Genomic DNA, 26,419 nt, shown 5'->3' with positions numbered 1-26,419 from the left:
TCCATATCTACAGTGCAGAAGTGGGCAGCTGAATTTAAGAGGGGCAGAGAGAGCCTTGAAGACGACCCAAGGTCTGGGCGGCCTGCAACAGCCACAACCCAGAAAAACATTGACCTTGTTCATGAAATGGTGATGGACGACAGACGATCGACGATTAATCAGCTAGCAGATGCTGTGGGAATATCCTGTGAGAGAATTGAACACATTCTGCATGAAGAGCTTGGAATGTCAAAGGTGTCAGCTCGGTGGGTGCCACGTCTTCTGACGCCTGATCAGAAACGCACCAGGCTAGTCATGTTGAAGGCAAACTTGGCGCAATTTGAAGAGGATCCAACCAATTACATGGAACATTTTCTTACCCAGGATGAGTGTTGGGTTCACCACTTTGAACCAGAGACAAAAAAACAATCAATGCAGTGGAAACACCCAAGGTCACCACCTCCAAAGAAGGCCAAGGTCGTTTTGTCTGCGGGGAAGATCATGGTTTCAGTTTTCTGGGATGCCAAGGGCATTGTGTTCATGGACTATCTTGAAAAGGGACAAACCATAAATGGACAGTACTATTCTAACCTACTGAGACAGTTACACAAGGCTATCAAAAAGAAGCGACCAGGAAAGCTGACGAAAGGGGTGCTGTTCCATCAAGACAATGCCCCACTTGCATTGGATGCCACCTGGGACACAAGGCATTTCTGTGGTATAATGGATGTAGTCAAGCATGACACCAGTGCATGGTCTCAAACTTGTATTGATCATATATTTGTGCATCCACCTTGGCGGGCTAACCGGCTAATTTCCATTATTGGAAGGTGCAATAAGAAACAGAGTAAATTGCTTCATGTCACCACTGAACATGTGAAGAAACACCATTAGAAGTGTCTGGTTTCACAGACAGTTTCCCTGGGGAGGTAAACGTGCACGTATTTACCTCACTAAATGTAAATAATCTTTCTAAAGATGACCAGCTATATAGTTAATCACTTCGCTTAGTATGCTGCTGTCTGGCTGATTCAATGAAATTCAATTCAATTTATTTTTTATAGTGCCAAATTACAATATTAAGTCACCCCAAAGCACTTCATGAGGGCGGCTGTCTCCAGAGTGATTACAGGTCGACTGCCGGGGAGGGTCTCATTCTGTAAAACCCCCAACCCCTCATCGGCAGTCAGCAATAATATGTTGATTAAGTTCATTTTTTGTCACGAGTAAAAAGACGACCCACAAAACACCTAATAGAAACATTGTCAAGAGGCCCTGAAGTTCTTTGAAAAAAGAGAGTAATTTTGACCATATGAGGAAAATTTATTATTAAAAATTCAAGTTCATTGAAATTCTTTGAGGCAGCACGGTGGATTAGTGGTTAGCACTGCTACTTCACAGCAAGAAGGTCATGGGATCGATCCCCATCCGTGGCCTTTCTGTGTGTCCTTTCTGTGTGGAGTTTGCACGTTCTCTCCGTGTTTGTGTGTTTCTCCGGGTGCTCCGTTTTCCTGCCACATCCTAAGACATGCAGGTTAGGTGGACTGGAAACTTTAAATTGTCTGTCGGTGTGAATGTGTTTGTTTGCCTGTATGTGGCCCTGTGACAGGCTGGTGTCCTGTCCAGAGTGTACCCCGCCTCACGCCCTGTGACTGCTGAGATAGGCTCCAGCCCCCCACAACCCTTGGCGGAGTAAGTGATTGAAGATGAGTGAGTGAGTGAGTGAAATTCTTTGTGCAGGCAGACACTGATTCAAGACTATATGCCTACAAATTCAAAAGTATGCATAATTGTGGGGGGCCCTTAGAATAAGTCAAGGACTACTTTTTTGGGGGGGTGGGTGGGGGGGGCTGTAGTCAGCCTCCCGTGGAATCTTTATGCAAAATTAGAGAACACAGTACTGAACAAATTTTCTGGAATAAATTGAAAAATAACATTTTTGGGAGTTCTGGGGGGAGGGGTCCACTTACCATATAACCAGATAGTAACCAAGGAATGTGTGTACCAAAAATAAATAAATAAATAAATAAATTCATTGAAAAGATTTGAGGAAATCAGCAGATGGTGATTTTTAACCCTTATCAGGGGCCATGGGGCTTCACAAAGATTCAAGGTAATTAAGAGCATTTGTGTGTGTGTGTGTAGGTCCACACTGATTCAAGAAATCTATATACAGTTTTATAGAAAGCATAATTTCGGGTCCTTTCTGTGGGGTGGCTGAGAACAGTTTAAGAACGATAAGATTGTTTTTTTTTTTTTTGTCTGTGTGCTGCTTCCCAAAGAATCTTTATGCAAAACTAACAAAAATGTATTGAACAGATTTTCTGCAATAAATCAAACACTGTAAAAAAATGCAATTTTTTTTGTTCCCCTTCCTGGGGGATCTGGGAGGCCCACAGGGATTCAATCAGAAAGTCCACCTTACCACGAGTAGACAGTTCCACAAGGATAATCTGTCACAAATTTCAGAAAAATGAAACACTTTTTCAGAAAATCACTGCATGTCGCACTAAAATGACACCTAGGTTGAAAATGATCAAGATGCAAAGTGTACAAATAGTGTAACATATCATCACACGAGGCCATGATGCTGTAAAGAGAGTCGATTAAGAAGACACACCCCCGCCACTCCCCCGCCGCTGGCACAATCTGTCAGACAGCAGGATAAATAACCCGTAAAGCACACTGACAGGCTGACATTTGAACCCGGTGTCACCACATTATTTCAGGGAGGAAAAGGGCCTTGGATATTTATGTCAATTAGTCTGCTGCCATTTAATTACTAGTGTGTCAGTCAGGGGGTGAAATGTCTGCACTCTGACCTTCTATCTTGAGGCTTGACGCTCTGTAGTGTCATCACTGTACTGCTGGGTGGAGAGGCGGTACACACTGCTCTATGAGGGAGGCTGGAAGGGTAAGGCGAGGGGGAGGTCACACAGGGGGAGGGCAGGCGTGTGTTTGTGTGTTTATATATGTGAGGGACAATTCTGGGGGTGTTGGTACCTGCTGACCTGGTCATCCATCACACGGCGCCCGTCCCTCCGCCCTCCCACTCCCATCCACAGCACAGCTCTCTGCCAGGCCAGGAACCTCCACGTTAATTTCTCATCTGTGGCACCCTAATGAGCTCCGCCTGCCCGTCCACCTCTGAGACCCTGCTGATTATCAGACAGGGATGGGAGCCATTTGTCAATGGCAAGAGGTGGCATTTAGACCGCTGACCTTGTTGCCAAGGAGAGAGGAATGAAAATAGGGAAGAAAAGAGTACAAAGTCAGAAAGGAAAGCAATCAACAGCTCTTGAGCACCACGCTGTTTTCCCTCACAAGCACCACCATGTCTGAAAAAGGTTTGATATTCATAGAAGTGAAGGTAGGAAATGAAGCAAAGACGAAGGTCACTGTAAAGTCAAAATGTCTACAGAGCTGTCCGGCAGAGTCTGTTCTTCTGCTTGAGGGTACAAACAAAGAGAAGAGAAGCAAGTCCCCTATCGGCTCTCAGGTCCGTTGGTCTCGGTGCTTATCTCTGGATTCCATAGCGTGAAGTGGATGAGAGTCTATGACTCCACTAGACAGGATGCCATGAGAACACAGGTGACTTCCCCAGTCAAGGCCAGCACCCATTTATAGCTGAGTGGACTGAGACAATGCAGATCAAGTGTCCTGTCCAAGGACACCGACAGGTAGCATCACTGGGAATTGATCCCAGATCTATATATTGGTAGCCCAACTCTTTAACCCACTGATTTACCTGCTATACAAGCAAAGGTGGATTTTCAAAAAATATATATATTAAACATGAGTAAACAGCTGTTTCTGAAGAGGTGGACTGTGATGCTGAGCAGTGGGCCAAAGCCTGCACCGCGCCTCACAGGGAACATGGATTTGCCATTTATTGGATGGAGGGAAGTGGTGTAGGTCTGTGACACCCGCTAACCTTGGCCAGGGCTACTGGGACTCCAGGGGGTATCCATCACTGTGACAGCACTGAGACCAAGACCGGGGGAAAAGCCACAGAAGTTGCCGGGGGAGGGGAAAAAAGCTAGTAAAAATTTAATGCACTCCGCAGAGCGGTCATGTCATACTCGGTTATGGAAAATAATCCCAGATGCCTGCAGTGCTAAAATGGAGCTGTAATGTGCTCGCCTCCTAACCCGGCCTGACAGCCATGATGTACGACTACCATTACCGGAAAATATCACTTCAACTAACCCGTGATCCGGCTCCGCTAAGGGTCATATTATCCATGAGGAACAAATTACACTCCCCCAAAGTAAATACAAATTTCCTACACTGACTGGGTATAGAGCACAGATGGGGGGGAGGGGAGCAGGCGGTACGTTACCTATGACAACACTCTGCAGAGTGACAAGGATGATAAAGTACATGACAAATCACTGGCTGACAGGGTACTCTAGTGCAATCAGCCTCAGCCTCGGCCTGGCGAGCACCCACTCAAGCCTGTAAACACTGCTCTCTTCCTTTGGAGGGGGCAAAACACATAATCTTTTAACACTGACAAGTTGCTCTCTGCTTTTTATTACTCATCCTTCCCACTGTGGTGGAAAGAGGGAGGGTTCGGGGGAAGATATAAAATGGTTTTATGTACAGTGCTGCTGAGTGATTGAGAAACACGACTCTTCCGCTGTAATTGCCTGAGGGCAAACACAGCAAAACAATAAAGGAAGAGAAACAGCAAATATATTACCGGTTCAGATCTTTATTTTATGTCAAGGACAAACAGGTTCTTTCGGCTGCTCTAAAGCACCCACTTAGATCCCTCGCCTCCAATAAGAGCAAAGCACAGCAAATTACAGCACCCCCCTGCACGGCCATTAATAAGACGCCGAGCATTTTCAAAATGGCATTTACAGCTCGTGGCTGCTGATAGAGCAAGTAAATAAGACTTAGCAAAGGTGTGGTCTCTATTAAAATAATAGACAAAAGGCCCAACGGGAAGAGAAAGAGAAATAAAAAAAGGAGATTTCTGCATGAAGTCACTGTCTTCACAAGAACTAAGCAGCACAAATCGTGAACACGCTGAAAAAGCATCACTTGTGTAGATATTCACACACAAAAAATTGAATGGCAGGTTCAAGGTACCACTTACCGGCAAAAAACACCAAAGCACGAGCATGTCCAGAGTGCACTCGACAATGACACAAAGGGCTGCTAAGACAAGGCATTGAATATTACAACTGTAAGACTGCAGTGTTCAAGAGGAATGTTGGCCGGCGGTTTCAATTAAAATATTTTCGAAAGGAATGAAAGAAGCAGGGACCACTTAAACTTAGACCATTGTGTAATACAGCAGTGTTCAGAATAATAGTAGTGCTATGTGACTAAAAAGATTAATCCAGGTTTTGAGTATATTTCTTATTGTTACATGGGAAACAAGGTACCAGTAGATTCAGTAGATTCTCACAAATCCAACAAGACCAAGCATTCATGATATTCACACTCTTAAGGCTATGAAATTGGGCTATTAGTAAAAAAGAAAGTAGAAAAGGGGGTGTTCACAATAATAGTAGCATCTGCTGTTGACGCTACAAACTCAAAACTATTATGTTCAAACTGCTTTTTTAGCAAGTCTGTGAATCACTAAACTAGTATTTAGTTATATAACCAGTTTTTCATGATTTCTTCACATCATAACCTCTTCTGCACATGTCTTTTATTTAACAGAGGGACTTTGCGGAGGATTCTTGCAAATAAATTAGCTTCACACAGGCGTCTTCTAACTGTCACAGCACTTACAGGTAACTCCAGACTGTCTTTGATCATCCTGGAGCTGATCAGTGGGTGAGCCTTTGCCATTCTGGTTATTCTTCTATCCATTTTGATGGTTGTTTTCCGTTTTCTTCCACGCGTCTCTGTTTTTTTTTGTCCATTTTAAAGCATTGGAGATCATTGTAGATGAACAGCCTATAATTTTTTGCACCTGCGTATAAGTTTTCCCCTCTCCAATCAACTTTTTAATCAAACTACGCTGTTCTTCTGAACAATGTCTTGAACGTCCATTTCCTCAGGCTTTCAAAGAGAAAAGCAGTTCAACAGGTGCTGGCTTCATCCTTAAATAGGGGACACCTGATTCACACCTGTTTGTTCCACAAAATTGACAAACTCACTGACTGAATGCCACACTACTATTATTGTGAACACCCCCTTTTCTACTTTTTTTTTTTACTAATAGCCCAATTTCATAGCCTTAAGAGTGTGCATATCATGAATGTTTGGTCTTGTTGGATTTGTGAGAATCTACTGAATCTACTGGTACCTTGTTTCCCATGTAACAATAAGAAATATACTCAAAACCTGGATTAATCTTTTTAGTCACATAGCACTACTATTATTCCGTAACGCATTACTCTAATCTGACCATGTTTTTTAGTAACGAACAATCTAACTCGTTAATCTTTCCAAATCAGTAATCAGATTAAAGTTACTTTTCCAAGTCACTGTGCATTACTATTATTTTTGCATTGTGGGTCGATAGCAGTATTAAACTTGGTCCATGGGCAGGGGGTCGGGGTTCGACTGAACTGCCCACTTTAAGTGAGCTGTGAGCTTTACATCCGCGGTTTTCTGGAGCAGCAACGACTCGTCCTCACCTCTTAAAGCATGGTGGCAACAGCACACCTGCACTAAGCTTTACAAAGACATTTTTATGTTTTTTTCTCCTTTATGTAGAATTCTGAGATGATCCATATCTGCTCATTAAAAACAGCTGATCCTCTGCGACACATCAACAACTAACACTATTTTCCACTCAAATGCAACTAAACTCTCTTTTGAGGACCACATGATGTGAAAATGCAATAACACTTTCTTACCTGTAAATCTGGTCATGTTTTCCGCATAAATAAATGTTTTGCCTAAATAAAACTACTAATACTAAACTACTACTAAACTACTACTACTACTTAAAATAATAATACTTTCGACAAGTAAAATGTTTAGAGAGAATTTAAATGTTAGAAAAATGTTAGAATTTAATAGTTACATTTATAAACAATGTAGGTTAGAAATTGCAAGTTTTACTGTTACAGTGCTGTCAACAGTTAAATATGAGGTCAAGAAAGAGGTCTTTATTTTACTTTTTATAAAACACGTATTTATTTTCATTGAAGTCAAGAAAGGGTGACTATAAAGTGAGTTTTGGCAAAACAAGTATCATTGTCATGTTGAGGTGGCAGAGGGTTGTTGTCGGCAGCTGGGGAAAGTAACTAAAAAAGTAACTAGTAATCTAACTTAGTTACTTTTACAATTGAGTAATCAATAAAGTAACTAAGTTACTTTTTCACAGAGTAATCAGTAATCAGTAATTGGATTACTTTTTCAAAGTAACTGTGGCAACACTGGCTGCAGCACACTGATACTCTCTCTGTTCACTTTTTGTTTGCCACTAGGGGCAGCATCACATATAGTAGCATAAAATATGGCATAGAAAAAACTGCATAAATTTCCATGTGCTCTCTGTGCCTGAAGGTATAAGGAGGATACCGGGAAGGATGAGGAGGTGTTGCAGGAGTGATGTGGTCAACTACTTCATCTCAGAGAGAGGAGGACTGCTGCTCCCGTTAACAATTTACTGGGTGGTTTGACATTTGGTGTGAGGATCTATGTCCTCGCCAGAAAACCTCTCATTTCTGACTGGGCAGTGTAAATCACAAAACACCAGGTTCCAGTACACATGGCTCTTAAAAGCAATGGCAGATGACAACCTGATTGTTTTAAATCATGCTACACCAAAAACACACTCACAGTTAATCAAGTGATGAAATAAAATCCCTATTTTGCCCTCAGATTATGTACCATGTAAATAGCGGGGAAAAGGTTTGAGAAACGTGTGCCATCCCACTAACTTTGTATTTAATGTGGTGCTTTATTATCCACGGTGAGGGAACCCAGGGTTGTGGTGCTCATGTAAACATTATCATATGATGTCAGAGACTGCAGCTGTAATATATCTAGACAGATTGATACAGAAATTATATGTAACTAACACTCAAGTGTGAAAGTCAAATCTCTGCTTTTGCCAGTTTGACTGTCATCCAAAAGCCTCTTCAAGCACCTTCTTACTTGACATAATCTGCAGAAAACTTCTGTTCTACAGGACATGATTAGTACATGAGTCTAACTAACTTGAGGTACTTACTATGACCAGACCATTTTACAGAAGGCAAAATTTGCCAGAATTTTTACTGACAAAGGAGCAGCTTGCCTTTTGAAAATGACTGAACGGCACATTTGGACAGGGCTAAAATGACTGAGAAAGTTTGAAAACTATTATATTATCTCTCCTATCCAGTGTCAAACTAATCATGTCCGAATAGAGCTCTACATTTTCAGGAGAGGAAGATGGGTTTCAAAAAATGTTAGCAACCAAAACAAGACATTCCATCCTGGTGAGCCAAGCTTTGACCGGACATTTTGGCCTCTCAGCCAGCATTTATTTCATGCATCTCAGCACCAATTTAGGAACCGCACAGCCCCTGGAGAATTGAGCAGCCTGGAGAACACTGTGCAGTAAAAAATAAATAAAACAAAAACACCCTGAAAACCATCCTAATCACCACATGCTGCATGATGGGACGAAACAAGGCATGAAACATGATGCAAAAATACCGAACTGCTGGGTTAGAAAGCAGTTAAAAGTCAGACGTCAATACAGACACACAGAACTGCAATAGCTATGAAATATTCAACACACTTTATTTGTGGTACAGTTTCCATATGCAGCACAGCATTTAAAGCAGCAGAATTTCTGTTCTCATTATCCGAGTTGTGACTGAACTGCTTGGTACTGGCACCAGGAAAGGAAGAGCAGTCGACGTGGTGCCTTAGCAGGGATGCTAATGAGATATGGAGCTAATAATACCAGTGTTATGTGATGAGTGAATGTGGTGAGCCCTGCCTCCCACCCACCTGCCAGCATGTCATTAACATGTCATGTTGAGGAGGTCCCGTCCTGCAGGTCACTTTGTAATGAGCAAAGGCTCTGACAGTTTCCTACACACAAACACACCAGAAGGCGATCGCATGCACACGCTCATAGCTGTCTCTTATCGAAGCCTGCCAGCTCCCACCAACACGGCGGAGGCCTCCTACACCATGCAGAACATGATTTCTCCAGGGAACACTTTTCCCATTTCCTGCTTTTGAAGGGAAACTAAATAAGCCACGTTTGTCCTCATCTGAATACATTTGACCCATTAAAATGACTCCGCTCCGCTGCGTTCTTCTTTGCTGCGGCATTGTAAAGCAGACTACACCGTCCACAGAATGCAAATGACAAGAGAGACAGTGGGCGTAGCGCGCCTGACGGGAATAGATAGCGGCAGAGGTGAGTGGGACTGAAGATGGGTGTTGAGTGGGAGGCGCCAATTACTCCCTCGTACCGAGGAAGAACACAAGTCAGACCCTGTCACGGGGTCCTCTCTTTACTAATTCACTCCTCTGTTGCTTTAACACACAATTAATCAATGACAGAAAGGTGCAGTCGGCGCTGTTCATCAGGAGCACAGCGTCAGCCAAGGTGAATTAAAGCAGTCATGGGCGGGAGGGGGGGGGGTACCTTTTAGCATGCTTCGCTCTCTTCCTGAAACAAAAGAATTTGCCACAGCAACAGGAGCAATTCAAATCGACAAGACTGAGTAATGACTCAATTTGCTGCAGAATCTAAACACCACAATCAAATGGCTTTGCTAAATCATTAGGATGGCTCCAGATCACCGGATTGAAGCCGCTGCGGAATACAGCGGCTCTACGAATGTGTCAACAAGGGCAAAACTGTGAATACCTGAGAACCCGCACAATCAGAATAACGCAAAACTTGAACCACACTCTCACGAGTCCCACTAGCTTAGCTTACGGCAACCTAAAAGTGAACGGTCTCATTTTGGTCAAACAACAGTATACAGTATCTGTATATTCTGTGTCAGTACGCCCGCGGCTGACGTGATTGAAGAATTCCTGTGCAAAAAGTAGTTCCCAGATAAATGTGATATATTCCTGTGAGATAATGAGTATATCTCAGCTAAATTAATTCTAAAATTTACCCGTAATAAAATTATAAAGAGAACTGAAGTTTAAGAGTGGCCATAATAAATATTTAAGAAACTTAAAGTTTATGAGCAACTTCACCTGTTATTGCTCAAGCACACTATAAATACTGACACGATGAAGTTTGATTCCGAAAGATAGGATCGGAATGTTTTGATTAACATTTACAGTTGGCGATGAAAGACTTGGGTGTTAACTTTGTGTTAACACCCAAGAATTTGCAGACTACTGCACTCTACTGGTGGTTGGCTCTCACTGCGGTATTGTATCACTTCCTGTTCCGGAGCACAGCGGTGTTTTTCTGTATCTGTTAGCTGTTTAATCTGTGCAGTTAGATTGATCTAGTTAACTAGATAACGATTTGTTTCACAGTTTAATCTTCACGTGCCTTAACTAAAGCACTCCCTCTGCTGAATTACCTCTAAATTATTTACACATTATTCACTTTGCGTGTTTTTAGGAATCCGCTAGCTTAGCGCAGCTGCTAGCTCTTAGCCGGTTTAGCATGACGGCTTCTCCTGTCTCTCCCGCACTTTTCTGCGCTCGGTGTGAAATGTTTAGTTATTCCTCGGCCTCCTTTAGCAGTAATGGTACTTGTAATAAGTGTAGCTTGTTCGTAGCTTTGGAGGCCAGGCTGGGCGAATTGGAGACTCGGCTCCGCACCTTGGAAAATCCTACAGCTAGCCAGGCCCCTGTAGTCGGTGCGGACCAAGGTAGCTTAGCCGCCATTAGCTGTCCCCCAGCAGATCCCGAGCAGCCGGGAAAGCAGGCTGGCTGGGTGACTGTGAGGAGGAAGCGCAGTTCTAAACAGAAGCCCCCTGTACACCACCAACCCGTTCACATCTCAACAAACTCTGGTTATTGGCGACTCTGTTTGAGAAATGTGACGTTAGCGACACCAGCAACCATAGTCAATTGTCTTCCAGGGGCCAGAGCAGGCGACATTGAAGGAAATTTGAAACTGCTGACTAAGGCTAAGCGTAAATTTGGTAAGATTGTAATTCACGTCGGCAGTAATGACACCCGGTTACGCCAATCGGAGGTCACTAAAATTAAAATTGAATCGGTGTGTAACTTTGCAAAAACAATGTCGGACTCTGTAGTTTTCTCTGGGCCCCTCCCCAATCGGACCAGGAGTGACATGTTTAGCCGCATGTTCTCCTTGAATTGCTGGCTGTCTGAGTGGTGTCCAAAAAATGAGGTGGGCTTCATGGATAATTGGCAAAGCTTCTAGGGAAAACCTGGTCTTGTTAGGAGAGACGGCATCCATCCCAGTTTGGATGGAGCAGCTCTCATTTCTAGAAATCTGGCCAATTTTATTAAACCCTCCAAATCATGACTACCCAGGGTTGGGACCAGGAAGCAGAGTTGTAGTCTTACACACCTCTCTGCAGCTTCTCTCCCCCTGCCATCCCCTCATTACCCCATCCCCGTAGAGACGGTGCCTGCTCCCAGACTACCAATAACCAGCAAAAATCTATTTAAGCATAAAAAATCAAAAAGAAAAAATAATATAGCACCTTCAATTGCACCACAGACTAAAACAGTTAAATGTGGTCTATTAAACATTAGATCTCTCTCTTCTAAGTCCCTGTTAGTAAATGATATAATAATTGATCAACATATTGATTTATTCTGCCTTACAGAAACCTGGTTGCAGCAGGATGAATATGTTAGTTTAAATGAGTCAACACCCCCGAGTCACACTAACTGCCAGAACGCTCGTAGCACGGGCCGAGGCGGAGGATTAGCAGCAATCTTCCACTCCAGCTTATTAAATAATCAAAAACCCAGACAGAGCTTTAATTCATTTGAAAGCTTGACTCTTAGTCTTGTCCATCCAAATTGGAAGTCCCAAAAACCAGTTTTATTTGTTATTATCTATCGTCCACCTGGTCGTTACTGTGAGTTTCTTTGTGATTTTTCAGACCTTTTGTCTGACTTAGTGCTTAGCTCAGATAAGATAATTATAGTGGGCGATTTTAACATCCACACAGATGCTGAGAATGACAGCCTCAACACTGCATTTAATCTATTGTTAGACTCAATTCTCTTTGCTCAAAATGTAAATGAGCCCACCCACCACCTTAACCACACTTTAGATCTTGTTTTGACTTATGGCATAGAAATTGAAGACTTAACAGTATTTCCTGAAAACCCCTTTTTGTTTGATCATTTCTTAATAACATTTACAGTTACTTTAATGGACTACCCAGCAGTGGGGAATAAGTTTCATTACAGTAGAGGTCTTTCTGAAAGCGCTGTAACTAGGTTTAAGGATATGATTCCTTCTTTGTTATGTTCTTCAGTACCAAATACCAACACAGTGCAGAGTAGCTACCTAAACTCTGTGAGTGAGATAGATTATCTCGTCAATAGCTTTACATCCTCATTAAGCACAACTTTGGATGCTGAAGCTCCTCTGAAAAAGAAAGTCTTAAATCAGAAGTGCCTGACTCTGTGGTTTAACCCACAAACTCGCAGCTTAAAGCAGATAACCCGTAAGCTGGAGAGGAAATGGCATCTTACTAATTTAGAAGATCTTCATTTAGCCTGGAAAAAGAGTCTGTTGCTCTATAAAAAAGCCCTCCGTAAAGCTAGGACATCTTACCACTCATCACTAATTGAAGAAAATAAGAACAACCCCAGGTTTCTTTTCAGCACTGTAGCCAGGCTGAGTCAGAGCTCTATTGAGCCGAGTATTCCTTTAACTTTAACTAGTAATGACTTCATGACTTTCTTTGCTAATAAAATTTTAACTATTAGAGAAAAAATTACTCATAACCATCTCAAAGACATATCTTTATGTTCGACTGCTTTCAGTGATGCCGGTATTTGGTTAGACTCTTTCTCTCCGATTGTTCTGTCTGAGTTATTTTCATTAGTTACTTCCTCCAAACCATCAACATGTTTATTAGACCCCATTCCTACCAGGCTGCTCAAGGAAGCCCTACCATTATTTAATGCTTCGATCTTAAATATGATCAATCTATCTTTGTTAGTTGGCTATGTACCACAGGCTTTTAAGGTGGCAGTAATTAAACCATTACTTAAAAAGCCATCACTTGACCCAGCTATCTTAGCTAATTATAGGCCAATCTCCAACCTTCCTTTTCTCTCAAAAATTCTTGAAAGGGTAGTTGTAAAACAGCTAACTGATCATCTGCAGAGGAATGGTCTATTTGAAGAGTTTCAGTCAGGTTTTAGAATTCATCATAGTACAGAAACGGCATTAGTAAAGGTTACAAATGATCTTCTTATGGCCTCAGACAGTGGACTCATCTCTGTGCTTGTTCTGTTAGACCTCAGTGCAGCTTTTGATACTGTTGACCATAAAAATTTATTACAGAGATTAGAGCATGCCATAGGTATTAAAGGCATTGCACTGCAGTGGTTTGAATCATATTTATCTAATAGATTACAATTTGTTCATGTAAATGGGGAATCTTCTTCACAGACTAAGGTTAATTATGGAGTTCCACAAGGTTCCGTACTAGGACGGATTTTATTCACTTTATACATGCTTCCCTTAGGCAGTATTATTAGACAGCATTGCTTAAATTTTCATTGTTACGCAGATGATACCCAGTTTTATCTATCCATGAAGCCAGAGGACACACACCAATTAGTTAACATGGATGACCTCTAATTTCCTGCTTTTAAATTCAGATAAAACTGAAGTTATTGTACTTGGCCCCACAAATCTTAGAAACATGGTGTCTAACCAGATCCTTACTCTGGATGGCATTACCCTGACCTCCAGTAATACTGTGAGAAATCTTGGAGTCATTTTTGATCAGGATATGTCCTTCAATGCGCATATTAAGCAAATATGTAGGACTGCTTTTTTGCATTTGCGCAATATCTCTAAAATTAGAAAGATCTTGTCTCAGAGTGATGCTGAAAAACTAATTCATGCATTTATTTCCTCTAGGCTGGACTATTGTAATTCATTATTATCAGGTTGTCCTAAAAGTTCCCTGAAAACCCTTCAGTTAATTCAAAATGCTGCAGCTAGAGTACTGACGGGGACTAGAAGGAGAGAGCATATTTCACCCATATTGGCCTCTCTTCATTGGCTTCCTGTTAATTCTAGAATAGAATTTAAAATTCTTCTTCTTACTTATAAGGTTTTGAATAATCAGGTCCCATCTTATCTTAGGGACCTCATAGTACCATATCACCCCAATAGAGCACTTCGCTCTCAGACTGCAGGCTTACTTGTAGTTCCTAGGGTTTGTAAGAGTAGAATGGGAGGCAGAGCCTTCAGCTTTCAGGCTCCTCTCCTGTGGAACCAGCTCCCAATTCAGATCAGGGAGACAGACACCCTCTCTACTTTTAAGATTAGGCTTAAAACTTTCCTTTTTGCTAAAGCTTATAGTTAGGGCTGGATCAGGTGACCCTGAACCATCCCTTAGTTATGCTGCTATAGACGTAGACTGCTGGGGGGTTCCCATGATGCACTGTTTCTTTCTCTTTTTGCTCTGTATGCACCACTCTGCATTTAATCATTAGTGATTGATCTCTGCTCCCCTCCACAGCATGTCTTTTTCCTGGTTCTCTCCCCTCAGCCCCAACCAGTCCCAGCAGAAGACTGCCCCTCCCTGAGCCTGGTTCTGCTGGAGGTTTCTTCCTGTTAAAAGGGAGTTTTTCCTTCCCACTGTTGCCAAGTGCTTGCTCACAGGGGGTCGTTTTGACCGTTGGGGTTTTTACGTAATTATTGTATGGCTTTGCCTTACAATATAAAGCACCTTGGGGCAACTGTTTGTTGTGATTTGGCACTATATAAATAAAATTGATTTGATTTGATTAAAGTCAGAACAAGAAGCTGCACTGAAAGAGATCTGTCTGGGACAAAGAGACACATTCTTTGTGTTGTCGCTCCAACGAGAGCTGAGCAGTGTGGAGAAAGTAGTCCGGCAAGCACAATCTGTGTGCGAGGTATCCCACAATGACAAAATAACAGAGATGTCGGTCCAATGACAGTGACATTCTGAGCAGTGTGAGCATGAACTTGAAGGTATTTACATGAAGATGAAGAAGAAGTCCTGTACAGACCCTGACACCCAGTGGTGACCCAGTGGTGTCAGTCCTCATCTCTGGATACTGTAGGGGGGAAGCGGATGAGAGTTTAAGAACCCATCACAGGATCCCTCCCCAGCCAAGGCCTGTACCCATGTACAACTTGGTGGACTGGAAAAAAGCACCTAAAAACTCCTGTCCAAGAAGACAGTCAGGTACCGTGACAAGGAATCAAACCCAGGTCTAGATATTGGTTGACCAAATCCTTTCCCACAGCTACCTGATCTGTACAGTATTTACATCCTCCTTGATAAATGAACAAACTGTATATTACAGGCACTAGCAGAGGTACCCGCTTTCACCTGGGTGAAGACTAATTACCAATTTGCAAGCATTTTTTGTAGTTGCCAAGTTGTAAGTGTTTTAGGCTTTAGTTAAACTAGAGCACTATGAGTTTTAAAAGTGCTGCATGATTGTGCAAAGACTATCAAACTAGTGCTGTTTCCTAATTGCGTTAAGATACTTATTGTATGTTTTGATCATTTTAGTTTTCATCTTATTGTTTCATGTTCTGTATTGTATTGACTTAGAATAATTAATGCCACAAATTCCCACACTCTAATTCCCACACAGTAGGTGGCAGTATGCACCTCTAAAGGTGGTTTGTGACCCACAGAGAAACACAAAAAATAAGCTTTATTTTTATTATTATTTATAACTGATATTTCTCAGACTGTGGCTGATGATGTGACCAAGGTGAACGCCTTAAGACGCCTTTAAATGTTAGCATGACTGAATGGCTCGTGTGTGAGAATTTTATTACAAATGTCAGCAATACAACCCCTGGCAAAAATTATGGAATCACAGGCCTCGGAGGATGTTCATTCTGTTGTTTAATTTTGTAGAAAAAAAGCAGATCACAGACATGACACAAAACTAAAGTCATTTCAAATGGCAACTTTCTGGCTTTAAGAAACACTATAAGAAATCAGGAAAAAAAATTGTGGCAGTCAGTAACGGTTACTTTTTTAGACCAAGCAGAGGAAAAAAATATGGAATCACTCAATTCTGAGGAAAAAATTATGGAATCACCCTGTAAATTTCCATCTCCAAAACTAACACCTGCATCAAATCACATCTGCTCGTTGACATTGACCCTATGTGTCTTTTTGCAAGGAATGTTTTTGCAGTTTTTGCTCTATGGCAAGATGCATTATCTTCTTGAAAAATGATTTCATCATCCTCAAACATCAGAAAAGTGTCCAAAATATCAACGTAAACTTGTGCATTTATTGATGATGTAATGACAGCCATCTCCCCAGTGCCTTTACCTGACATGCAGCCCCATATCATCAATGACTGTGGAAATTTACATGTTCTCTTCAGGCAGTCATCTTTATAAATCTCATTGGAACGGCACCAAACAAAAGTTCCAGCATCATCACCTTGCCCAATGCAGATTCGAGATTCATCACTGAATATGACTTTCATCCAGTCATCCACAGTCCACGATTGCTTTTCCTTAGCCCATTGTAACCTTGTTTTTTTTTCTGTTTAGGTGTTAATGATGGCTTTCGTTTAGCTTTTCTGTATGTAAATCCCATTTCCTTTAGGCGGTTTCTTACAGTTCGGTCACAGACGTTGACTCCAGTTTCCTCCCATTCGTTCCTTATTTGTTTTGTTGTACATTTTTCGATTTTTGAGACATATTGCTTTAAGTTTTCTGTCTTGACGCTTTGATGTCTTCCTTGGTCTACCAGTATGTTTGCCTTTAACAACCTTCCCATGTTGTTTGTATTTGGTCCAGAGTTTAGACACAGCTGACTGTGAACAACCAACATCTTTTGCAACATTGCGTGATGATTTATCCTCTTTTAGGAGTTTGATAATCCTCTCCTTTGTTTCAACTGACATCTCTCGTGTTGGAGCCATGATTCATGTCAGTCCACTTGGTGCAACAGCTCTCCAAGGTGTGATCACTCCTTTTCAGATGCAGACTAACAAGCAGATGTGATTTGATGCAGGTGTTAGTTTTGGGGATGAAAGTTTACAGGGTGATTCCATAATTTATTCCTCAGAATTGAGTGATTCCATATTTTTTTCCTCTGCTTGGTCTAAAAAAGTAACCGTTACCGACTGCCACAATCTTTTTTTTTAAATTTCTTATAGTGTTTCTTAAAGCCAGAAAGTTGCCATTTGAAATGACTTTAGTTTTGTGTCATGTCTGTGATCTGCTTTTTTTCTACAAAATTAAACAACTGAATGAACATCCTCCGAGGCCGGTGATTCCATAATTTTTGCCAGGGGTTGTATTATGACTTGCTGTGTGATTAATTAGCAAAATGAAGTGTGTGCTGCAGTTTTTCGGTTGCGTGAGATGGCAGCTTATGGACACAGAAGACTGCCGCCTTCACTGCGGACACACAGAGCACGTAAAGTTCTTTAATATATAGGATAGAGAAGCACGACAGGGACTCTTCTAATTGTTTCATTGTTGTCAACCCTGTTGCATTAATATGGTCATTGTGAATCCCATAGAACATGAAGGTACCAGTACACTTCAAAAGAAGTACAAATTGTCAGCCAGCTATGTTCTTTCTTCAATTTCTCTGATGTCAAATGAAGTATACTGGTGCCTTTCAGACTATCGTGAAAGCCCTAATATAGGAAGTTAAAAAGCTCCAGCTTTCTAGAACATGTGCTTTTACACACTCAATTATCGTTCACCCAACATTAAAAATCACATACTTCCTCTGTTTTTCTTTCTGCTTATGACACACATAAATAACCCAATGTCTGATTGGCCTTTAAAAAGCTTTTGTGTTGAAAGCCTTCACCACAAGTTCTTTATGAGTATGATCTCCTGAGCCAGTAGCCATAAATCCACAACATTTGCCGTGCACGTTCTTGCTCCCAAACAACACCTTCACTTCACTGACCTTTTCTCCAGCACCTTCGGTTAGCCTGACAATACAATAGTGACGATTTTGCAACAAGGCACTTTGATATGTGGAGTCCATTTAGAGGTGACCCACTGTGTTCCTAATGGGCTTTGGAGGAGGTATTTTTGTATTAATATCAGTGCAACACTTAAAATGTGAACCCAGCAATATTTGACGTATCGTGAAGAATTGCAAGCTGTGAAGAATTTTTATATTATATTAAGCTGTGAAGCTTCTAATTAACAAAAGTGCCCCAGACTGAATGCCAGATTCTATAAAGTGACATATGATACACAAATTCACACACACAAAAAGAGTCTGTTTCCTTAGCCACCCATGTTTGTTACAGCATTCTGATTTAAATACCATCTAAATCCAGTGGTGGGCACAGTTCCGCTAATCCGCTAACTGCTCATTAGTGAAGCTAACTTTTTGTTAGCTGATTAGCTTTTCAGCTAGCTTTGAAAACCATCAGTGGACCAATTAACTTCCGCCAAATTTAGTTCCGATACCTTTTAGACTGCTAACATCTTTTTTGCGGGCATAGTGAATAAAGCTTAACAGTTAAAAACATTTGTAAAGCCTAAAATCATAAATTTTAATTCCTGTCTGTTACATGTTGTGTAGCAGACAGACAGCTGCACTAATTTTGAAGGTTTGAGTGTGACAGGAACAGCAAGGTAGTTTTAACTTTTGGTTAAAATTGAAAACAAACTAGTTCCGGACAAGCTATCGAAATTAACGTCACCTCTGTCATTTTTGCAAAGTGAAAATATCAGTTATATGTTTTAGTTTTAAAGTAATGTGCCAGTTTTGAAGGTTTGAGCGGTTACAGACACACACATGCCAAAAGGCATTATGGGAAAATGAGCTTCCTGTCATCAGTGGTTGGTTGGTTTATATGTATGTAAAAAACAACACACAAGTTACCATAACGTGTGTGTTGGTTTTTACAGATAAATCTGTATTTGTAAATATTCAATTTTTTTTTTTCATTTGTAAAACAAAAAAAGGCAATTTGTAAACTGAAAATTCTGTTTGTTAAGTGATTCAGCACTTATAGGGAATGTGTAGCAATTGGTATTCACACTGCCATGAACACTGCCATCTACTGGATGGGAGTTTGAATACTAATTGCCAAACATTCGCTGTGTGCTGAATCACACTTACTTAACAAACAGAATTTTCATTTTTCAAATGGCCTTTTTTACAAATGGAAAAAATATGACATATTTATAAATACAGATTTATTTGTAAAAATCAACACACGTTACAGTAACTTGTGTGTTGGTTTTTACACACACATATACAGTATATAAACCGACAAACCACTGATGACAGGAAGCTCATTTTCCCAATAATGTCTTTTGGCACGTGTGTGTCTGTAACTGCTCAAACCTTCAAAACTGGCGCATTACTTTAAAACTAAAACATATAACTGATATTTTCACTTTGCAAAAACGACAGAGGTGACGTTAATTTCGATAACTTGTCCGGAACGAGTTTGTTTTCAATTTTAACCATAAGTCAAAACTAGCTTGCTGTTCATGTCTCCTGTGACACGTCTGCAAGATTGTATGGCTGTGAAAATAAATTATCTTTTTTTACTCTCCCCTTTTTTTTCCTCTCTGGTCACCAGGTCTGTTTGCTGAGAGAAGGCTGATCTTAGACAGAGGCACTGCCTCATTGTTGTTTGTGACTGCCTTTGAATTTACTCAGAAGTAGCAGTAGCTGCCAGTGTACTGGAGTCAATAGTAAAGGTTATCGGCTTAGCTTTTAGCTAGAACTCCCTCTAAGTGTTTTAGGGGTGTATCAGTTTAGCTTTATGAAAGTTAACTTTTCAATTAGCGGATTAACGGTTATTGAAGCTAACTTTTTGGTTAGCTGTGCTCACCACTGTCTAAATCCTAACAAAGCCAGAACAGTTTGCACATTAAGTCATTTATAATTAATGTGCAGCTAATTCATTCTAATAATAGTCTTTCTCATACTTATTAACAAGATGTTTCATCCTAATTACATTACGTTCTCACCCTTTAAAAAAGCCTAATATTTGACTTTTATGAAAACCAAACAGACGTTAGGTGTTATTTCGCAGCATGTTTAATAGCATTTTTTAAAAAGTGATGAGGAGGCCTACCTTATCATCTTGTTCACTTTCAGTATCACACTGTAAGAAAAAAGAAAGACAAAGGTAAAATCTTGATTAAATTCTGCACTGAAAACATTCTTTCTTTTAAGGGTATTCAAAAATGTAAGGAAAGTAATTAAACACAGTTTCACTTCATGCGTGTTAGCATTCTCAGAGCGTCAACAATCCCGAGGAAGACAGAACAAGGTTCTGATGTGCAGAGAAAAGTCATGCTTATAACGACAAGAGCAAATAAACTCATTTTTCTTTGATTCACTTTAGATAACTCCTTTATTGTACTGTCAGGCAAATAAGTATTTGATCCACTGTCAATTTCGCAAGTTTTCCCACCTACAAAGAATGGAGAGGTCTCTTATTTTTATCGTAGGTACACTTCAACTGTGAGAGACAGAATCTAAACAAATAAAAATAAAAATCTGAAAATCACATTGTATGATTTTTAAATAATCTGCATTTCATTGCATGAAATAAGAATTTGATACTATAGAAAAACAGACCTTAATATTTAGTACAGACACCTTTGTTTGCAATTACAGAGGTCAGACATTTCTTCAATTCATTTCAGATCTTTCAGGTTTGGAGTTTCAGCTCCCTCCAAAGATTTTCTATTGAGTTCAGGTCTGGAGACTGGCCAGGTCACTCCAGGACCTTGCAATGCTTCTTACGGAGCCCCTCCTTAGTTGCCCTGGCTGTGTGTTTGTGTTCATTGTCATGCTGAAGACCCAGCCATGACCCATCTTCAATGCTCTTACTGATGGAAGGAAGTTGTTTGCCAAAATCTCACGATACATGACCCCATCCATCTTCCCTTCAATACGGTGCAGTCGTCCTGTCCCCTTTGCAGAAGAGCATCCCCAAAAATGATGTTTCCACCCCCATGCTTCACAGTTGGGACGATGTTCTTGGGGTTGTTCTCATCCTCCAAACATGGTGAGTGGAGTTGATACCAAAAAGCTCTATTCTGGTCTCATCTGACCACATGACCTTCTCCCATGCCTCCTCTGGATCATCCAGATGGTCTCTGGTAAACTTCAAACAGGCCTGGACATGTGCTGTCTTGAGCAGGGGGACCTTGCTGCCCTGCAGGATTTTAAACCATGACAGCATCATGTGTTACTAATGTAATCTTTGTGACTGTGGTCCCAGCTCTCTTCAGGTCATTGACCAGGTCCTCCTGTGTAGTTCTGAGCTTTCTCAGAATCATCCTTACCCCACAAAGTGAGATCTTGCATGGAATCCCAAACTGAAGGAGAATGACAGTCATCTTGTGTTTCTTTCACTTTCTAATAAATAATCATAACAGTTGTTGTCTTCTACCAAGCTGCTTGCCTGTTGTCCTGTAGTCCATCCCAGCCTTGTGCACGTCTACAGTTTTGTCCCTGGTGTCCTTAGACAGCTCTTTGGTCTTGGCTATGCTGGACAGTTTGGAGTGTGATTGATTGTGTGAACAGGTGTCTTTTATACAGGTAACAAGTTCAAACAGGTGCAATTAATACAGGTAAAGAGTGCAGAATAAGAGGACTTCTTAAAGAAAAATTAACAGGTCTGTGAGAGACAGAATTCTTGCTGGTTGGTAGGTTTCAAATACTTATTTCATGTAATAAAATGAAAATTAATTATTATAAACCATACAATGTGATTTTCTGAATTTTCTTTTTAGATTCTGTCTCTCACAGTTGAAGTTTACCTACGATAAAAATTATATACCTCTCCATTCTCTGTAGGTGGGAAAACTTGCAAAAACAATAGTGTATCAAATACTTATTTGCCTCACTGTAAGTCAGGACTTGTGCTTCAAACAATCTACTTCGCTCAGAAATAGAGGTTGTAGTCATGAGAACTAGCCTTAATAATTAAGCTGACTTTTGTGAAGTCCCGCTAAGCTAAATGCTACACAGCAAATTTGTCAGTGTACAATTTCTAACGTTAAGATATACAGCACTGACTTCTTTGATGGTTCATTAATACAATTAACTGCACAGCTAACCATGTTACTGCAGATATTTGGAATTAAATGGCCAGAAAGGACAAATGCAGTCAAATTCACAGCAGGTAGCACACACTGATGTGGGGTCCGGAACCGGGTACATTAGCAGTCACTTGAAGCAACAAACCCACAAACTATTCATAACTTTGTGACTTATAATTGCTTAAACTAATGTGTTCAATAAAAATTCACCCCATAGTTGAAATTATAGGGGGACTATTTTTAACACCAGGATGTAAAGATGTTGATTTCTGCTGAACAGGTTTAAAACTGTGTTCTATTGCCATTGAATCATTTTTGGGACAGCCTCAAGTGGCCATTCAAGGGACTGCAGGTTTTGGCATCAGCTTCAGTTTTCAGCACCAGAGGCTAACACTAGTAAGAGTCAGATAACCCAATCAGAAAACCACACCGACAGATAGTTTTCTATTGATAAATTTAACACTAGTGATTTTGCTGTGTACAACCCCTGGCAAAAATGATGGAATCACCGGCCTCGGAGGATGTTCATTCAGTTGTTTAATTTTGTAGAAAAAAAGCAGATCACAGACATGACACAAAACTAAAGTCATTTCAAATGGCAACTTTCTGGCTTTAAGAAACACTATAAGAAATCAAGAAAAAAAGATTGTGGCAGTCAGTAACGGTTACTTTTTTAGACCAAGCAGAGGAAAAAAAATATGGAATCACTCAATTCTGAGGAAAAAATTATAGAATCACCCTGTAAATTTTCATCCCCAAAACTAACACCTGCATCATATCAGATCTGCTCATTAGTCTGCATCTAAAAAGGAGTGAACACACCTTGGAGAGCTGTTGCACCAAGTGGACTGACATGAATCATGGCTCCAACACGAGAGATGTCAATTGAAACAAAGGAGAGGATTATCAAACTCTTAAAAGAGTAAATCATCATGCAATGTTGCAAAAGATGTTGGTTGTTCACAGTCAGCTGTGTCTAAACTCTGGACCAAATACAAACAACATGGGAAGGTTGTTAAAGGCAAACATACTGGTAGACCAAGGAAGACATCAAAGCGTCAAGACAGAAAACTTAAAGCAATATGTCTCAAAAATCGAAAAATGTACAACAAAACAAATAAGGAACGAATGGGAGGAAACTGGAGTCAACGTCTGTGACCGAACTGTAAGAAACCGCCTAAAGGAAATGGGATTTACATACAGAAAAGCTAAACGAAAGCCATCATTAACACCTAAACAAAAAAAAAAACAAGGTTACAATGGGCTAAGGAAAAGCAATCGTGGACTGTGGATGACTGGATGAAAGTCATATTCAGTGATGAATCTCGAATCTGCATTGGGCAAGGTGATGATGCTGGAACTTTTGTTTGGTGCCGTTCCAATGAGATTTATAATGATGACTGCCTGAAGAGAACATGTAAATTTCCACAGTCATTGATGATATGGGGCTGCATGTCAGGTAAAGGCACTGGGGAGATGGCTGTCATTACATCATCAATAAATGCACAAGTTTACGTTGATATTTTGGACAATTGAAAGGATGTTTGGGGATGATGAAATCATTTTTCAAGATGATAATGCATCTTGCCATAGAGCAAAAACTGTGAAAACATTCTTTGCAAAAAGACACATAGGGTCAATGTCAACGAGCAGATCTGATTTGATGCAGGTGTTAATTTGGGGGATGAAAATTTACAGGGTGATTCCATAATTTTTTCCTCAGAATTGAGTGAGTCCATATTTTTTTCCTCTGCTTGGTCTAAAAAAGTAACCGTTACTGACTGCCACAATCTTTTTTTCCTGATTTCTTATAGTGTTTCTTAAAGCCAGAAAGTTGTCATCTGAAATGACTTTAGTTTTGTGTCATGTCTGTGATCTGCTTTTTTTCTACAAAATTAAACAACTGAATGAACATCCTCCGAGGCCGGTGATTCCATAATTTTTGCCAGGGGTTGTAGAAACGGCTAGCCAGCACTGAGTGATATGCCTGAATGGAGGTGAAGTGTGGAAGAACTAAGGGACGACACTGTACTCTGTAAACAGCATTTGGATCCACAGAGGTGCCCTTCCAAACAATTCATCTCTTTAATAATGAACTTATCATATATTCATATTCGGCGCCTGGATATTTGCAGATATATAACTCACACAAACAGTGCAATGAAATAAAGCGCTGAAACCTCCAGAAGGAGCCGAAACCTCAAAGCTCAAACACACCGAGGTGTCGCTTTTAGGCTGAGGCTATGACAAACACAAGCAAAGGAAAGTGACTTGGCAATGGAGGGAGGAAAAAAGAAAAAGTGTCTAGATTTCATTTTTTTCTCTTTCAATTTCAAGGTCCACTTAATTCTTTATCAACTAATTAGTGTGATGCTGGGTGACTGGCGGCCCTCGACGTTATGCATATGGCTGAGGTGCAGAGAAGCACTGGAGTCGGTAATGAAGAAAGCACTGGGGGGGAATAGAAGTAGGGGTCGGCGTTGTTCCTGCGTGTGTCTGTGTGTGTGTGTGTGTGTGTGAGAGAGAGAGAGAGAGAGAGAGAGAGAGAGAGCATGGGGCAGGGAGGTGTTGGTGGGTGTCGAGGCAGGCAGGGAGTGAAGTAAGGTGGCAAAATGATTGACAGGAAGCCTCTACCACCGCCACCCCCATTTTTTTTTCTCCCATTTCTTGTTTTTGCTGATCTGGAGCCCTGCAGAGCTCAAAGGTAGCTGACCGAGCTCGTGAGCCGGATCTCTTTCTGGAACCCGGACGGTGAAAAGAGGCCTTGCGAGCTCAGCAGGAGCATTGCATCCAATTTACAAGCCTGTCCCACATGGCCCCAGGGGCCGCCCGCGGCACACTCTGCCACGACGGTCAGCTCCAGCAGCTCATAAATTATGCAGAGGCAATAAACGCACTGGGCAAACACTCCTCGGACCGCTCTCCATTTCTCTCCCGCTCACAACAATCCACCACTCGTTTGAAGACAGCGCGCAGCCCTGCAGACCGTAAGAAGGATAAATCAAGATAATGAAAGATCTAATTACACGTGACTGTGCAATGCAAACACTAGGCTGTGCCGCGCGTGCATGTGTGCACACTTACTCTTACGTATGATTATATAAACAGGTGAACCGACCCTTACGTTTCTCAGCGGCAGCAGAGGAGAGCTGCTGTGACATCACTAAAGCTGCTTCTCTGCACATGCAGACACGCAAGAGGTTCAAATAACGGACATTTTCCTTTTTCCACTGTGTTGTGATCCATAAAAAAATGCTGCCAGAATTTCTTTCTCGTTGCCTTCTTATTTCTTTTTTTCGCCCCCGTCTCCTTCCTTTTCGCTGTTCCTCGGTTCTGCAGCCAATTGCTTTGATTGCCAAGATAGAAGCCGGCTGGAATGACTTGCCCCTTGCTTGTGAAGCAAATGGAACATGCTAATGGAACTCATCGTATTACCCGATGCAAAAGTGCCATAGCTCATTACTTTAAGATAAAAGGATATCATTGTAGACGGCGAGCAGAATTGACTTTCTGTGCTGCGACTTGATGATGATTTAATCAACTGCTCTCTTTCACTTCTCATCCCGGCGCCTGTCGCTTACGCAGGTGCTGCTAAATGAAGCACTCGCACAGCCAGAGGGGGAGAGAAAAGAAAAAGAAATTGCTATCATTAGGTTTTTTTTGGGTTTTTTTTTTACCCTCAACGAATAGAAGTATGCAAATTTCCCACGATGACAAAGGGTGGGGTGGTGGTGGTGGGGACTTAATAAAATGGAAATACCTTTATAATGAGGAAAGTAAAAAATCTGGAGATCAGGCCTGACAGACGAAGGCAGGCAATCTGATCATCCTTACAGTGCAGACACCAAAGCTCCCTCACACTCACAAAAAGTAACGAATAATGATAACAGTGAAAAACATAAAAACACATCCCCGCCTCACAAACAAGTCAGACCTGTCACTCACTGATAAGTGATCAAGGTGAACTAATGCTGCGTCTCGTGCATAAAACAACCCGAGGCGGCAAAGAAAAATCCCTGCGTATCTGCTGCTCGTGCTTTCGTATTTACTGACTCGTACAAAAACGGAGACGGGGAGCTTGAAATTCTCAGCTTTAGCTTTATGCTCGGCAGCGGGAAGGAATGAACTCCAGACCTGATCATTAGAGAAATCAGGTGCATTTTATGAAGCGAGCATTTGGTTATTGCTGTGATCACAGCTAATAAGAATACCTGCTGAATAAGACTACAGAGCAACGTGTAACTGTCAAAAACAACTCAAATCAACTGTAGAAGGCAACATTTTGGCTCCATA

General features: G+C 41.1%; 1 protein-coding gene across 1 annotated transcript in view; it reads right to left on the bottom strand.

The window, feature by feature from the left end:
- Nucleotides 1-26,419, bottom strand: part of auts2a (activator of transcription and developmental regulator AUTS2 a) — a 975,777-nt gene that overhangs the window by 297,115 nt on the left and 652,243 nt on the right. Inside the window, 1 exon segment of the mRNA XM_034179013.1 lies at nucleotides 20,146-20,175. Coding sequence (XP_034034904.1) covers nucleotides 20,146-20,175 — 30 coding nt within the window.

The sequence above is a fragment of the Thalassophryne amazonica genome, chromosome 9 (assembly GCF_902500255.1).
Source record: "Thalassophryne amazonica chromosome 9, fThaAma1.1, whole genome shotgun sequence".
In the NCBI taxonomy this organism is placed as follows: domain Eukaryota; kingdom Metazoa; phylum Chordata; class Actinopteri; order Batrachoidiformes; family Batrachoididae; genus Thalassophryne; species Thalassophryne amazonica.
The sequence above is the reverse complement of the archived record's forward strand: the minus strand, read 5'-3'. Positions and strand labels throughout refer to the sequence as shown.